The sequence below is a fragment of the Andrena cerasifolii genome, chromosome 13, assembly GCF_050908995.1.
Source record: "Andrena cerasifolii isolate SP2316 chromosome 13, iyAndCera1_principal, whole genome shotgun sequence".
NCBI classification, from domain to species: domain Eukaryota; kingdom Metazoa; phylum Arthropoda; class Insecta; order Hymenoptera; family Andrenidae; genus Andrena; species Andrena cerasifolii.
This window is the reverse complement of record NC_135130.1, coordinates 10,618,849-10,636,409: the sequence shown is the minus strand read 5'-3', so window position 1 is coordinate 10,636,409 and position 17,561 is coordinate 10,618,849. Positions and strand designations below refer to the sequence as shown.

Below are 17,561 nucleotides of genomic sequence, written 5' to 3'. Positions count from 1 at the left end.
TCGTGCCTTCGCCGACAGATAGGCATCAAGATGCCGTGCCTACTGACACACAGTTCGTCGGCGACGCTCGCGTGACAGCGAGCGAACCGTCCTCCTATGCTCGTGGTTCTCTCCTCTGCCAGCTGCGACCTTGATTATTTATCGATTAAAGACTCGCGCCGCAATCGGCGTTCCGCGATCTCGCCTCTGGCCAATGACTTCCCGGGGAATTTGGAACACGAGGATTTTCAACTTCTGTGGGAGATCCTGACCAGCCGTGGTAGGAGATAATCGAGGACAATGGACCACGGCGGGACGCGTAGAGCATGGAAAACGGGAGCGTTCTTCTTTTAGGTAATTTGAAATTGGAAAGGTCCTCACAGCGGCTTTAAGTCGCCGTTTCGCTTAACGATTTTATAACAGCAGATATCCGGGAGCAATAGGGAGGAAGGTAGCGTGAACTTCCGCGGAGCGTTCTTCGAGGCTTCGCTCTTGTATCGATGAGCGATTAATTATTCGGGATTCGAGTTTGTACACGCCGGGAGCTGATCTTCTATCTTGTGGTACGATCTACTTTGTGCCTCGCAGCGAATTCGTGTCAGTCGCTGGTAACGAAAATAGATTGTTCGGGTAACAATATAGCCTCGTAAAATTTTAGAAAGCACCTCGGCCCGCGTAACTTCCGGCACCGTCAACTAATCTTCTCTATTTTCTGGTACTTTGGCGTGGCGGTGAGGTAGGTCGGCACAGTTTCCCGTTGATGCCGCCTTTCTATTCCAGCGACTCGTCGGGGAACAAGGTAGCATGACGCGCGGTAGCTGTTGCGACGTCAGGCATAACTGCGTTAAACCTCCCAGGTGGAAAAATCAACGCGCGTTGCTTAGAAACGTAAATGCATTTCCTATTGAAACCTTAATCTGGATGACGCGGAAATTTAGAAAAACGGCTGTGAGAAACATTCTTTATTGCCTGCGCTGAAAACGTGTAAAGAGAAACGCACGGCGCGTACTCCGCGTGGAACGAGGGCAAGTTTCAGGAATCAAAGTGACACGGCAAGCTATCTTTGCCGCGAACCGCGCAAACGAGGGGTGTTTGAAGGTTAGCAGGCCTCCTGGCGTCGCATCGCCGCCTAATAGAATGACTGGTCGTCTGACCATCGTAACCTCGCCGACCCATCGACCCCCGCTACACGTTCCTGGGATAAACGCAGAGAGTAAGAGGCGTAGGAGGAGGTGGAGAAAAGGTGCAGGAGGAGGAAGAGGGTAGGCAGGGTCGAGGGTGAACCCCTTATTGATTTTTAGGGTGACACTGTCAACCGGCGAGTGTCGAGTCTCCCGCGAGAGACGGGAGAGAGACTTTGAAAGCGACGAGGATCGAGAAAAAATGTGGCGGCCGCCGCGCCATTGCAGGCGCGAGCAGCACCCCTAGCCGGCGGGGTTGTCGTTGATCTACGAGGATCGTGCGATCGGCTGCCGCCTAGTGCACGATCCTTGCGATCAGGCAGGCCCGATCCAGGGCCCAGCACGAGCCGCGGAACGGTTTTTCGTCGTGTAAAAGTGGCGAGTGCGGCGTCGGCGGTGGCGGTAGCGGTGACAGAAAAGAGTAACTGTGGCGAGGCGCAGTCCCGTTGCGGTCGGGGGTGCAGCTCTCGGCGCAGGGCCGTACGCACCCGTGGGCGACGCTCCACGTGGAACAGCTGCCTGCTCGCGTCGTCTCGCGTGTTTTCCTTAGTCCTCGGGAAACGACAATCCCGAGCGCGGACGTGTCGGTTATCGCCAGCTTTCTCTGGCGAATCCCAGGTACGATCTGATTATTTTCCCCTCGTGACCGTCCGACGAGCCACGCCACTATCACCGCCACGAGTCGCGCGAGTCGTCCATGAATGAGCAGCGAGTGACGCGTGTGTTTTCCGTAATTACCTTTCGTGCTCGACCGACCCTCGGCATCCCCGCTTGGTGACGCGTGTGTCCGTCGTGCTTTCCACGCTTTCTGCCTTCGACACGCAGAAAGTGGCGACTTTCCAGTGTTTACAGAGGCCGTGTCGTTCGCTGGGAGGATCGGGGGCTCGTCGGTGCCTTTGCTCGCGTTAGTTTTTCTTTAGCCGTGCGATCGAAGATCGAAGGGGTTGGAGGAGGTGTGAAAAATAGATGCGAGTGGTCGTACTGTCGCGCAGCGGTGCACGCGATCGTTTCCTCTTGGCTGTTGTTGCGCCGCAACTGCGTCGCTCTTTTCGCCGTTGTTTACGGACGAACGGTGTTACCTTGCTGCACGTCGTGTGCACACGGCGTTGCTCGCATGCAACAGGCGACACCGCGTTGCCCGAGTCTCCTCTCGATTAATCGATCGGAAATTACAGCCGGGCTGAGCGATAATTCTCAGGGATTCGAATTAATCGCGCGGCTCACCGGTAGATGCGACACGGCAGTTGGCAGTGGCCAAGGAACGCGTAGAGAAGCGAGACGCATTGGCGTAGGAGCCGTGAGCTCGTCGTCTAGGGAAAAATCGTTGAAAAGTTTCGGGTGCACGCGCAAGGAATATCGGCCGCATAATTGCCCGAAGGCTAGCGTGCTGCGTGGGAATCGATACGTGCGGTTCTAAGGGGGACCGAGCTATCTACCGGTGTCGTTCGATGGTGAATTTTTTCCACGGTCGAGCCAGAGCACGGAACGAACGAGGCAAGAAAGGCGACCGCCACGGAGCTAGGCGTACTTTCATGGGGTGGCGTGCCTTCGGTGTGTTTGGGCGGGGTGTCAGGGTGCACCGGTCACAGCCGCGTCGGCCCGTGCGGTCGGTCTCTTAAAAATGGCAGCGTCTTTCGGCCTCTACGCTTGGAGTAACAATCACTGGCTACGACCGAGGAAGAAATCTAGTTGACACCCGGGCGCGGGCAGCCAGGAGGGAGAGAGAGCGACAGAGAGTACCGAACACGTGGTCCGCGAGAGAGCCAGCCAGTGTGGTTTAGTGGGCCAAGGTGCGTGTATCCACTAGCTACAGCCCTGAGTGCACGTGCGTACGTGTATTTCACCGAGCGTCGCAAGCGGTGCACGTGTGAGGGTGACGAATCGCGAGTGAAAGTGGCGGCGGAGCCTAGTGACTTTTTTTTCTCTCGCGTCAGTGGCTTCCTGCGCCTTCGTCCCGCGAAAGCTGTCCTTTGACAGCTGAGTCTTGACGTCCCGTCAAGTCTTTAAGAAGGACCGTGGAGCCTCGATACGCTCGTCGCAGCGATCTTTAGTACCGGGAGTGAAGCCTGACTAACGTTTCATTGGTAAACAAACAGATCTACGTTGGGATTCGCACAATTGCCGCGGTGAGTTTCCCCCTGCGGAAGAAATCGCGTGTGAACAGGAGCGCGAGCGTCGTGGCGCCACCTGCGCGCTACGTCCCTGTCCCGAGGCTGGTCTGTTGACTCCGGTAGTGTTTATTCGCGCTTGCCTCTTCTCTCTCTGTTGCACCGGGCCATTTGTGTTTGGGGGATCACGGATTTGTTGCAATGTGACGGCAAGATGAATGAAGATTAGCGTGATGTCGGACCTGTGCACGCGCCGTGCAACGGGTGCGCGCCCGGATCTCCACCGGGAAGTCCGTGGAACGTCTTGAAACAGACGAAATATCGGAGTGAAAATGCCGGCAACGCGAGCGCACAGCTGCCCATTGTTGTCGCTGGATTACAGACTTTTCCATCAGATCGCGGATATGGACAGACGAGGTTCTTCGCCAGTCGTGTTCCGTGCGTTTTAAGCGTCACCGCGCCGCGGACGCTCGCGTTTCGCGTTAGAACCCCGTTAGAGGTTAGGTTACCGGCACATAACCTCCAACAGACCTGTGAGTGAGACCCGTAGCTCGTCGCGTGTGATAAACCGAAACGCGACGTACTCGTCATCCCTCGCGATTCTGTGCAAAGTGGAGACAGAAGGAGATCGGAGTTCCCTGCTGCGTGCGCTGATTCTTGCCACGGTGGGTGATCGGAGAGATGGAATGAGCTGGGCGACCGTAGGACAATGAAGGCCAATGGGACAAACAATGGTGATTTCCTCTTACTTTCTCTTCGACGTACAGTACAATTTGGGGATATCGTTTGGCTCGTTGCGCGATAATATAGTAAGACGTTGTTGGGAGCGTAGATCTTTCCACGGGTATTGTTTACGTCGAGTAGGTACGTTCTTTCCACCGTCCTAGTACCAGAAGAGTTGCAAATGGATGTGGCTTACTATTCTACGAACAGTTAATGCCTAAATAGCGTATTATATTTTCTGGTAGGAAGGTTGCTTATGTACACAGGCTGTAATAAGTATATTATAGAAATTCCGACTACGGTAGCTCTTTAAGAGGATACCCGCGGTAAGCAGGTAGAGGAGGAACGATTCTTTGGGAATATGTTTATGCAAAGGTTTTTGTATTCAGACGAGGGACACTTTAACAGGTTATTATATTACGTTTTGGTGTAAAAGTATTTTTTTATTGCACAATTACAACTGATTTCTCAAAATGGGGTTTTCGATTGCGGTGACCATGATTTCTCAAACATCGCTTTATCAATCTTACCGAAACTTTGTAGGTTCCTTCTAGACATTCAAATTTAGTCTTTAATCGACGTATTTGTTTTTCCAGTTATTATTTTATGGATGAAAAATTAGTGTTTTTTTTCTACGAAAATATTTTATAAAACGGAAGATTAAAGACTAGATAAACTATTGTACTAACTAAATCTTCTTGGTTTTTTTATTTCAGATAACCCAGTTCCTAATAATGTTGGTCATCGCGAAACGTATTTCTAAAAACAGCTTCCGGGAAATCCGTTGTAATTTTGCAATAACTACATACTTTTATACCAAAACATAATATAATAACCTGTTAAAGTGTCCCTCGTCTGAATACAAGAACCTTTGCATAAACATATGCATCTACTTTCTGGAATAAATTCCCAAAGAATCGTTCCTTTTCTACTTCCTGACTGCGAGTAACCTCTTAACGCATTCTACATTTTCTCTGTAGAGTTTTAAGACTCTCTGTTAGATTTCTCCAGATTCCTAAGGAAGAGTCTCGTTTACGGGCCAAAAGTTCCAATAATTAACCAGAGCAAAATGCTTTTAATTGCAGGCTGTAGCCGCCTAAACACGCCATTGGCAGCCACCACCACGCTGGAGGATCCGGGAACACCAGCCTCTTGGAAGGGCCCGCCGCCCGGCTCGGAGGCATCGCCCTATACACCGAACTCCGTTGGCCAGGGTGGAGGTCCTGGGTCCGGTCCCTATAACAGTACAGGTGGTCCGCCGAGCAATGCCGCTTTCCAAGGTCCCAGTCCGTTTCCTGGTGGTGCTGGTAGTCCAGCGGGCGCGCCTCCTTACCAAGGGCCTCCTCCTGGATCCGCGACCCCCCAGTACACCGCCTCGCCAGCGCCCAGCGGTTCCTCGACACCTGGCCCAGGACCACCGCCGAATTCATCGGGCTTTCCTCCTCCACCCAACAGTTCCGGGCCCCCTTACAATGGACCAGGCCCCAGTCCGTTTGGCTCACCGTCTGGCGGCCCACCCCAGTTCGTCGGTCGACCCGGCTCCTCGGGACCACCGTTCGTACCTCCTGGAGCAGGAAATCCTCACTTCCCTTCACACGGACAGCCGTTCGGTGGACCCCAGTACGGTATGCCGCCTGGAAGCCCGTTCGGGCCCGGCCACCCGATGACAGGACCAATCGGACCTGGACATCCCGCGATGATGGGGCCCGGTGGGCCAGTCGACAGGATGGACCAAGGGTGAGTCCAGGAAATCTGTTTTACAAACGCGCTGGCTTGCCGGCCGAGGCTTATGGAACCGATAATCTGCTTTGCATTGGCCGCGCGAAACCCTGTCGGCTGGCATTTGATCACTACTTGCCGCGGACATGAATTTGATATATGATATTACACGCTATTAATCGCGATCATCGCAAACACAGAATATCACGGATCATAAAGCTCTAAGTAGAGTAGGTACCTAGACAAAGCATATGCTTCAACATGTGCTCATTGTATGGCACATCGAGTCCTTCCGACATCAAATTAAATTCAATTAACTGTATGAAATCGAGCCACAATGCGCTACGAGCCCGGCTCGTTATTTCAGTCGAATGGGTTAATCGTGGTTTGACTAATGGAGCAGCGAACGAAAGATGATGGGACCGGTTGCAAAGTCTCTTAATTGGCAAGCAGCGCGTTAACCGCAAGTTCGATTTATCAAATCGGTATCTGCCCACTGCCTGTAGCTGTTTTACATTAGATCGATCGTAAAGTAGAAGCAGCTTCTATCCGCTTCTCAGAAATCCTCCGTTCTGCTGGATCGAACTGCGCGGTTGTTTTTATTATTACTGCATGCCGATCGATCGTGCCCGCGATAAGTCGGGCTCGTACCGATATAATCCGCCGTGCGAGCGATATCTCGCGCGTTAAGGGAGCCCCCGCGACCTTGGAATTCGAGTCCCTTAAGGGCAACCGGCGATAAAGCAGCCCCCAATCGCGTATGGTCTCTCCGAGTTGAAAAACGCGTTGCTGTCTGCGTGTAAAACATAAGAGCGCAGCGTGTTAGACGTTGTCGGGTTGCTAACATTCCTAGATAACGCGGTCCGCAGGTAGCCAGCGTTATTTATCACTCGTCTCCCGGTTAGTCCGCATTCTTCTCGATAATCCTGCATCGGTAGGGCCGCGTTCCCGTGCCCTTTAGAAATGCTCTCCCGATCGTTTGCATTGCTTTCAATGCCTCTCCCGTAGCCGGGGCAGCTCGTCCTCGAAATCGGTTACACGCGCGGGCCGAGGCTGCCCGAACGCTTCGATGCGATAAAAGCTACAGATGTTTCGGGGCACGAGGGTCGCCGATGTTGCGTATCGCTGCTTGATTTACAGACAGCAGCGAAAGTAGCGACCACCTTTGAAGGATGGTAGCTCGCGGATGGCCGATCGTCTCTCGGCCGTACTTTTATTCCATTTTCTATCGTTATAATGGGGCGAATCTGTTCCGCGAAGTTCCTCCGGGCTGTCTTCGGTAAAAACCAATTCTATCGAATTCAGATCGTGGATAGGGGAGTTTTTCCCTGTCTCGTTGCCAAACCGTTCCCCGATCGGTGCCAGGCATTGTGAAAACATATTGTTAAGTACCCTTTTTGCAAACGGAGCTGCCTCGCGGTGCTAAACTTGGCAGCGGCGTCGTTGATCTAGATCGTCGATCCGTTCTAACGAATCCGGCGTTATCGTCCGGCAACATTTCAGACGTTCCGTGTACAACCGCCTGATAGGTATAATTTATGCGGAGTCGACTGGCAGAGTGACGCGAACCAGTTTTCCGAATAGTTTTGCGGCAGGCGCCCCCGAAGGCGCGAGCCGTTGGATCGCTGGACCCAGCGAGGGCGCTTGAGGACGCATTATTCGAATTTCCTCGCGCCAATAACTTCGACGCTGGCGGCTCTCAATTAGAAAGATGGAAAAGAACTTGTGACGCGTGTAATGAGTTAGCGAGGCGAGATCCCGGAGATATCGATGGGCACCTGGGACAGAATTTTTAGACGCGCGTAAAGCCGCGTATTCACCTGCGCATTCGCCCCGAATGTGCATTCGGCGCGCACCGATTTTTTGCCCGTTCGGAGCTCAGCGCGCGTTCGGCGCGCATTCGGCGCGCATTCGGGGTTGAGTGAAATTTGCGGCGTCCATTTCATGGTATTGTTCGGACCCGAATGCGCGCTTTGATGGACCGCCAACAAGCGGATCGGCCCGAATGCGCGCCGCGCCCCGAACACGCGCCGAACACCGGACGAGCAAAAAATCGGTGCGCGCCGAATGCACATTCGGGGCGAATGCGCAGGTGAATACGCGGCTTAACGCGCCGAACGTGCGCGTGTCTTTCGTTTCGGACCAATACGCGTGGGCGGCCGTGAATTCCTCTCGCGCGTGTTTACACGCGCTCGAATTCACGAGTGCTTTAAATCCCTGGTGAAATATCGAGACGATCGTGTAACGACGTAGATCCGCAACGTTCGTTATTTCATTGTACGATTCGAAATGTGTAGCTCACTTGGAACTTCGCTATTGGAAGGAGAATCGTCTCCAGATTACCGGGGATGATTTCGTTTTGGAAGATCCAAAATCAATCGGTAGCAGGGCAGGTTTTGAGGTCTTCTTTTATACTTTTTATTGCTCTCGCGAGCATGATTGACGGGGAATTAAGCAGTACCCGCAGTCTCTGTAGAGCCAGTCGGGTAATTGATATGATATAAAATTTATCATCGCAAGCGGCCGCGAGAAACGCGCCGGCCTCTTACGGTGATTCTCGGCTCGAAACACGCGTGAACCGCATAAACAACCGGGCCCGCAACTTAACGAGGATTTATAAAACGGCAGTGATAAGATCGCGGCGGATGCGAGTCTCCTAATATGAATTTTAATTTCTGTCAGGCTTTAATTAACCCCCGGCAGCCCTATATAATTTTCTCGACGTTGAATAATTGTCTACCTGTCGCAACTTAGTTCGCACTTCTTCCTCCCCGCTTTCCAACCCCCGTTGGCCCTCTCTCCCTCGGGGAAGCGCGGCCCGCGGCGAAGAAATTGCAGCAAGATAAATTAGCCAGAATGAAGTGGACTTGTGCAGTCTGTTCCTCCTTCGACGCCCTTTTAGTTTTTCTCCTCCTTTATTTCTATTACGTTGTAACAAGCGGCGCGTATTGTTCGAAACAGACTTGGGAAGTGAAGTAAACCGTGTTATGCGCTCTTGGCAGGGGTTGTACCGCGGTGGGTGACGCCATACTTTTGTAGGAGGTGGTACGCGACCCACCTCCCCTTTTCTCCCTAAACCCTCCTAGCCACCCCGTGTTACGGAGGGCGGGTGAACCAACGAGTGGAGCGAGAAAGAGAGGGTGGCTGCGAAGGGGGGTGGCACGAAGGTTCTCATATTTCCAGTACTTTAATTTTTCACGATATCCAGCCAGCGTGCCGCGCTGTCTGCAAATTATGCGTCGTCTTTCCCTCGCGTCTCCTCGCTTTCCACCACGACGCTCGGCCGCTTTCCCGTCTACCGAGCCGCGTGTCCAAGACTCGGCGACTCGATCGACTCAACGCTGGTGCCGGATCGATAGCTAGGACAAGTCGAGGACACGTCGAAAATCGAGGCATCCTCACATTTTTCATTCTATCGCCCGTTTCATTCCTGGCTGGTTGCTCTCTTCCCTTGGTACATCTCGGCCTGCGTTCGTTATTGAAATCTGTAAGATCCACGTTAACCGACGATCGTGAATTTCGCCCCCTTCCCTCCGAGACGTAGAGAAAAAAATTTCGTTGAGAACCACTCGACGCTCCGTGCCCCTCCGTCGTCTCTTCCTTGTGCTCCTCTGGTTTGGGTCGTGAGCTAGGGGTGCAAGAGGGGCAGGGTGCGGGCGCGGGGGTGAGGCCTATAGGTGTAGGTAGAAGAGCGAGGATGGGGTGGCGATCCGTCGGTCGGGGGTCCAAGCAGCTCGCTCGTGCGTCCGTCCGCCACCGTTTACACTTTCGCGTGCAAAGGGAACGCGATTCGGGATCTGTGGCGTGCGTTTCGTTGTCCGTTTGTCTCAGGTCGTGGTCGAGGCCGCGGTTCCACGCTGTTACCCGCCAGGAACGTTTGAGAAAACGAGCAGCAGAAATTCCGCATCGCTTTATAGCGGTCCGGCCGGCCGCAAGGAGGGTTTGTTTGTACACGGGTTTCTGGGACGGGGCACGGTAATTGATCGGTACCCCGTGAACATTCGAGTTTCCGGCCTGTATACTCTGAATCATCAATTCTGCGCGCCACTTGTTCGAGGAGCGTGCCGCACCCCTACCACCGCGCTGTCTCTTGTCAGCGTCGCTTAACTATGCTCTTTTCCTCGTGGCCACAGCACCGACGTTCATTATAATCAGAGCAAGATCAACTGGCTCGCTTTACCCACTCCGATTCACGGAGACGTCGCTCCTGTGACGGGTGAAAAACTTTCGTAGCAAATTCTATACAACTTCGTGGGAATTTTGTTTGCGATTTCTTTAATACTGTGCCCATCAAAGCTTGCGGTGTCCCGTTCGAGAAATATTATAATTAGTTGATTGTTAATTAATTGGTCGCGTGGAGTTTCGCAGTATTATTTATCGTTTCCATGGGGAAAGAGGCGGGTAGTCAATTGTTGGGAATGATTGCGGAGAACAGCCCTTAGTTGCGAACTGCCAGAATTTTCGGCTACATTCGGTTGTAAAGGAACCCAAGCTCCTTCCTGCTTCTGCGTTTTAATAATTGTCCTACCTCGTAGGCAGAAATTTCATTCGCGACGACGGGAACGACTGATCAGCAAACATTCAGAAACAGGAAACGATATGTCGCCCTCTTCCCGCGGGTCCATATTCTCCTTTTGCATTATTAGCCTCGGTGGCGGTGCACCGAGGAAAGAGATAGTATTGATTTTTACCGATATTTAGCCGTGGAATTATCCCCTCTCTCTCCTTTTCTCTCTCCGCGGGTCTTTTCCTTTCTCTCCCTTTCGCCAGCTCTTTCTCTCCTTGCCAGCCGGTCTGCTTCTTTTCCTTCCTCGATCCCTCCCTCTTCCCGCCTCTGCCCTCCTCCAAACTACCCCTCCCTTTCATCTGGCTGCTTCACCCCCCGCAGCCAGTGGTACCCTTCGCGAATCCTGGAGGAAACTAGGTGTCGGCGACGCGAAATCTGAATACCTATGACCTGGAAGGACGTTTCTATGCTAAGTACACGGTGAGCACACGATGAAAAAACCGGCACCTCGGTGCGGTCACCCTCTGTCTAAAGTCCAAATAGTTGCACACCACCGAGCTACATTGGCCGATCGTGCGCCGTTGATGAAGGGTGAAACGAGAGTTTGCTTCTAATTAAAATGGATGCTGAGGGTGCGCCCTGATTACGTATCCCAGCCAGCAATGCGAGCAGTTGGAGTTTAGTGGTAAAATGTTGAACCAGAGATCGCCAACAATCGCGAATTAACCATTGGATGGCTGAGAAGAGCAACAACTTTGCACCCCTCCAGCTGCGAGTTATCGGGAAGTGGCCTCCCTTACCTGATCAGCAACAACTTGGCCAACTTCCGTCGACTTACCAGCGCATTATCGACTGGCCCCATTCTTCCCCGTGTTGTTTCTAGTCAACAAACCTCGTCCTTTTTTTCCCGCTGTTCCTGGCGACCTCTGCTTGCCTCGGGACGGAAACGTGGCTTGCGGTTCGAGCTTCCGGTACGGCAGATTACTGGAGGATTCTCTAATCGACGCAAGTTTAACTGGGAACCCCGGCAGGAATGGGAACCTCTAATTTATAAGGCTGGGATGAGAGAGAGTCGTGGGTGATGGAGGAGGAGACTGAGATAGAGAAAGGGCGGCTCTTACTAAAATTCAAAAGTTCCTCGACGAAGTTTACGATGTCGTCTAGCCGGCGCGTCGCTGAGATTCTCTGTCCCCCCGGTCGTTTTCCTTCGCCTCCCCTGTGGTCCTTTGCCTGGTATCCTTCCCAGAGCTATCCTCCGCGCCCATGTGACGCGCGAACACGTGATTCCCTATTCTTGGCAGCGACTGGTTCGCGTATCTAGCGGGCTTCGATTTGAATGTTGGCGTGGGTAGTGGATTTTAATGTAGTCCGATCGATTAGGCCAGCAAAATTGTTGCATCTTTTCACCAAGAACCATGGGGTTCACCATAGAGGAGAAAGTGGAAAAAACTCATAACTTCGGCATTTCTCAATATTTTTTCATTATTTTTGTTTCATATTACTTCTTAAACATCAAACTTAATATAGTGTTAAAGAAATAATTTAATATGACTTTTTTACATATAAAATGTGTAATTTTAGTAAATTTTATAAAATCGGTAATTAGGCGTTATAAACTATCATTTTAACATACGTAAATTATACATTACTTTATGTACGCACTTGTTTATTTAAAAATATTTACAAAACCTATACGTACATAAGAATTTTGTATAGGCATGAAAATCATCCGAAACGCGTAGCGAAGAGCCGTGAACCTATTCAGTAGTCCTGCTGTACCCCCAAAATTTCATGCATTCTCACACTTTAAACATTAATATCAGCTAATGTTGCAAGAAGTAGCAGCTGATTTTTGCAGGACATTTATGCGATGGTATCTACTTTCAAAATATATCATCAAGAGAACGTAGGAACGCGTAGCTTTTTTGTAGGCGTACAAAAAGCAGTTACAACCTCAAATTATACGTACCTTCCTTTAACGCTCGAAAACATGATTTCGGTTATGTATTTTGAAAACTATTTACGTCGTACATAAGCCGAGACTATACCCGTTTATAATACATAATTCATTTGATTATAAATGTCCCCAAAAGTAAAAGGAAAATGTCGAAACTTTGGTTACAAAGCTGACAGAATCTCGCTAAAATATGAAAGGTCTACTTCAGATGCATGTTATTTCCGTATTAAAGAGAAAAACATATATCCCTTTTCATAGCAAGATAGATTGGTTCATTGTCTTCCAGAAACTAACAATCGATACCCAACAACCGGACTATCATAACTGTAGGGTTTTCTCCACTGTGCGACGGTTCCTCGAGGCGAAAAAGCTTTCGTCGCCACTGCGTTACCTGGACGCAGGCCCGAGAATACATTGAGTGTCGTAAACTGTTTCATCCCCAAGGGTGAGCCGGGTGCTTTAACGAGTTTTAATCCGGATAAGAAACGATCGGCACCCCGCGGACCCCGTGTAACGGTACACCGGTGTTAAATGTTGGGTATGGTCAGCGACCCACGTACCTACCCACCCGATGTTGCTCGGTCGTTACATTAGAATGCGCTCGGCCTGCGATTCTTTATTCATCGACCGTGTAGCGCAACAAGGATGCGTTCCTCCGTCTGAACGAGCCTCGCTCGCAGACGTACGTGGCAGGAAGAGATTCCTAATCGAGAAACAATCTCGGTATCTCTTCCTTTGGGCACGGCACTGTTCCGTGCGAGCTTCGTGGACGAAAGTTGAGGCACCAAGGAACAATTAGCCAGGTCGCACCGTAATAGTACATCTGCATCGGCACTCCAGTGTTCGTGCTTGCTCGTATGCCACCGGGGAATGAGTCACTCTCGATTCTTGGCACAATCGCCCATCTGGTCGCAGGCGGATTGTCCTCGTTCCCGGGGCCCACGAATCCCTTGGCCAGGCTGCTGCTTCCGCCTGGAGCACGCGCGTCGATCGGCCCGTAGACGAAAACACAGGACGGTGAAAATAAGCGCGCGACTTGCGGTTGCACCTACGAGCCAAACGATCTGGCAGATATTTGCGCCGAGCAAACGGCAAATATTGTTTTCGTTAAATAGCGTAATGTTTGAGGAGAAATATTTGCGTGCAGTGCCGAAGGGTCAATTAATTGGCTGTGCTCGAGTAAATTAGTGTAGGCGATAGGCTAAGGGTCGGAGAGGCAACTCGGGTGTCATCTATGCCAAAAATGGTAAGGGAGCGTTGCGCGAACGTGAAACAGCCACCCTCTATATTGTCCACGCGTCACGCAGGCCCGAATACCTTTGCTCTCGGCGCTCCTCTCGTTAAGGAAATTCTCGGACGTGGCGAAACACCCCAGGAGAGGTCGCATTTGTGCTAATTGCACAGGAAGGGTGGCCGAGGGGATAGCCCTCGGGGAAACGGGCGCAGGTGGGATAAATGGTGATGGTGAGCGCGTCAACTTGGCAGCGCGTGTTGGCGCGGGGTTAAAAATTATGATAATGCCGGGGGCAAGGATTAGAGGGAGGGACGTTTTTAAATCACGCAGCCCTTATGCCTCCTGAAAATCGGTCCTACGCGGACCATTCGCTTTTATACTTTCGGAAGCGTTTTTTTATCTCGTGTCGCAAATCAGGTCCTCGTTTAATAGACGTTTAATAAACATTATGGGTGGCCAGGAGGAAAGCGAGGCGCGAAACAATTAGCAGGGGGCCGCTGGGGAGACTGTGGATCGAATTTCACGGGAAATCATTATTTCGTCCGGGCTGCACGCGTTTCCCGACCCGTTTTCCATTTCTTCGGTAATTTCCGGTGCTTTCTTCGCGGTCGCGAGCTACTCGATCCTTCCTCGGCGAGAACGGTCCCTCCCCGTTCCCCTTGGCCGACGATTGCGACGTGAGCCATTAGCGCAGGTCACGGCGTTATTAAAGACAATGAAGCAAACTTTATACGAGCGGGGGTACGGGGCCAATTACTTGGCAATTAGTCGAGGGAGCAACAAGTGAGCATCGCCACGGACCTCTCCCGTCGCCCTCTCTTTCCCTCTTCCTTCGTCTTCCGTTCGGACCACCTTCTCATTCGTGGCCTCTCCTCGTCTTGCACCTTCGTCACGTTGCTCGAGACATCGGCTAGCGATGGCTGCTCGATCCTCCGACTCGCGAGTTCTCGAGCAATTCCCCGTTACAGGGATTCGAACCGTCCTGTCGAGCTGCGAGTCAACTCGGGGCAGTCGGATTACTCAAAGAGGCACGAGGAATCGAAGGATCTTTATTTCGAAGAGAATTAGGAGGTTCTTGAGAAATCTGACCCACCTTTCTGGCGACTCCAAGGCGTTTTGAGTCCATCGCTAGACACCTTTAGAAAGGAAAAAAGCTCGTTCGATTGTCGATCGAGGAAACTGATTCCGTCCGTCCTACTGGCGCTGATTTCACTCGGTACTCGTTAACACGTCGATAATTGGATGTACCGTTGTAATTGCGAGTCACGTGAACGCTACCTGGACTTGAGAAACCTCCCCCGACTCTTTGTGATTCTCCGAATTCTCAGTTCCTCTGAATTACGTTTCCGTGGGAAGATCATTCGGACGGCGAAACTGCTTACGCATTCGCTTTTTATCAAGCCCTTGTACAGACGTGAAATATTAGCGACGCGCTCATTATTAACAGGGGGGCGATCCGGGGTGGCGCGTAAATTCCTCCCTCGATTTTATACCGCGCCCCGTCACAGAAAACATCCATTTTTAGGTGTTGTTCCGTAACGACCGAATAATCCAGACGAATGCAATTTTAAACAAACAGCTCCCCTCATAATTTATGGCCACTAGACGGCCGCATTAAAAATAATGATGTTGCCCCACACTCGCCAGTACGGCGGAGAATCAATGAAGCCATTAAATTGATAAGTTTCCCTCGTTATACTTTCATTCTTTTGTCGCGGCCATCAAACTATAAAATTATGCTTTAGCCTGTGCCGATATGTAATTTCCCTTTATATTCCATTTTTCGCTCGCGAGAACTTTGGATTTTAATTGGAATCGTTCCTCGGTCGATAATCGTTCACCCTCGCGGAACCTTGCTGATTCCAGTTATGACCTATTCAATCTCTCCTTCGCGTATTCCCACAACCAGCTCTCCCCGGGTGTCCGCGTGCTCGCGATTTTTGACTGCTACGGTCGCGCCGCGTACACCCTTGAGCATTCAGGTAGACACGAGGAGTGGCCGCGAAGGGATGTAACGCGCGTACACTCCCTATCAAGAGCGCGATCCCCCGCGCGTTCTCCTGTCTCCGGATTTTCTAATCCTCGGCGCGAAAGCAGCGACTCGTCGATCGAGAGATTTTCATCCCCCGGCTCTCTCGATCTGCCTTGTGGCACAGATACGCTTAATTTGACTAATGGTGGAGTCGCTGGAGGGTCGCAGGCGCCCTGACAAATTGCTGCCGCATCGAAGGCACGCTGCAACAGTTTAATTGATCCATACAGATAAGTGTTTCCGGAAGACGTTCCACGCGTTATTGGTGCGTGGCAATCGCGAGGGCACGCGTTACGAATTCATTAGCTCGCATCGAGATGTATACGGGCGATAAGTTGGTCCGTGCGCGCATTATTATCTTGCACCTACCAGTTTTATCAGGCGACCACCGCGTCTACGAACCGCGACCACTTAAAATCTTGTTCTCCACGCTGGCCATTTCTCCTGGCCGCTCTTTAATTGCCGGCATTTTAATCGCTGTACGTCATTCCGTTATTGCGGAGCAAATTGCCGAGCGATTGCCCGCCATTCCCTCCCATCGTTGCGAAATCTAACGTCCAACGTGTTCCGAGAACCACCGAGGCGGGCGTCTCGAAAAATGCCCGGGCACTTTGCATTCCTAAAAGCTGGCCTCGTTTAGCTCGCGCTACCACTCGTAAAAGCTCCGCGATTTCCGTGAAAAATAGGGGGAGTCATCGCTGAGATCTTTGATGGAACGGGCGAATAAATGTTTGATAGAAATGCGGAGGGGGCGAGCCGTAACTCGGACCTAATTTACGGCACTTGGAGCGACGAGATGGAAATGATGATCGTTCCTCGGGCGATTCGCTTAAAGGAGAAACATTTTGCGCGGGACATTCCACGCGAAATCGGACACTTCTTGGAGTAACATTTCGGATGTGGCTGAAATTTCAATATGTTGTAGTCTTTAGAGCTATATAAACATATCTCGAAGGATTTCTGACAATTTTGAAAAATGTCGATTTTACAGCTGTTTGAAGGTAAGAGCTAACTTTTTTTTCAATAAATTATAACTATGGAAGTAGTAAACGGATGGAGATGAGGTTTACGGCGATTTGTAGAAAAGACATTGAAGTTTTAAGAAAAAATTATTTCACTTTCAGAAACAAATTTTTTTAACCATTTTTGTGCAATTATTTTAAACAAATGCAGTCTTTTAACAACGGGCGCGATTTTAAAAATCTGAAAAAAAACAGAATATAGTTCTATCCTTCCCCTTCGTGGTCTAATTGTCAAGAATATGGGCATTTTAAAATTGGCCTTGCAAAAATTGTCGAAAGTTGACGCCGCGTCGCCCAGCACCGCGGTACTCGCAGTGACCAAGCGGCTATACTTGATAAAAAAAAACTGAAGGAGGAAAACTCTTACTGTTTTTCATATCCAACATAATACGGTATCTGAATTTTTGGTGCTCGCAATATTTTCCTTGAAACGAGGGTGACTTTTAGTTTTGTAAATGGAATGCTATATATTTGATTACCCAATATGAAAGCGACTGTCAAGTCGTTACCTTCAAACAGCTGTAAAATCGACATTCTTCAAAACTGTCAAAAATCCTTCGAGATATGTTTATATATCCCTAAAGACTACAACATATTCAAATTTCAGCCACATCCGAAATTTTACTCCAAAAACAGTCCTATTTCGCGTGGAATGTCCCGCGCGTTACTGGTCGCGACCGGCACTTAGGTACCATTCGACGTAATCGCCCCGCAAATTTTCCCTTGACAAATATCCGAATCGGCATAAAAAACCCTGCTCCCTTCAAGACGCAGGATTATTAATACGCGAAGCGTCCTATGCAAATTCAGACGCCGCGAGAATTGTCTTCGGATTCGCCTCGAGGCCATGCGTCTTCCTAATCTTGCGGCGCATTCGCTGTACTTTCCACGGCTCTTCTGGAGCAGATTACACCTTCCCGTTTCAAACGCACTTGTTGCTGTCCACTTTAGATCGCGTCATTCTAATTCCAGCCAATTAGGATAATCTCCCCCAATAAGAAACTCTATTAGATCACGAGTAGCTGTGACTGCAGCGAGAGCTCTATTTAGGATGTTTGAACGTTGCACGCCCAGCCGCCAGCTACGTAATTGGGCATGC

At 50.7% G+C, this 17,561-nt stretch overlaps 1 protein-coding gene across 2 annotated transcripts in view; it reads left to right on the top strand.

The window, feature by feature from the left end:
• Window positions 1-2,122: 2,122 nt before the first annotated feature.
• The window catches only part of Chi (LIM domain-binding protein 2 Chi), a 103,004-nt gene continuing 87,565 nt past the window's right edge, over window positions 2,123-17,561 (top strand). Inside the window, exons 1-2 of one of the 2 annotated variants that reach the window (XM_076825293.1) lie at window positions 2,123-4,002; window positions 5,077-5,728. In XM_076825293.1, coding sequence (XP_076681408.1) covers window positions 3,978-4,002; window positions 5,077-5,728 — 677 coding nt within the window. In that variant the 5' untranslated portion in view covers window positions 2,123-3,977. The remainder of the gene's footprint in view (window positions 4,003-5,076; window positions 5,729-17,561) is intronic. The other variant, XM_076825292.1, reaches the window with a different exon arrangement.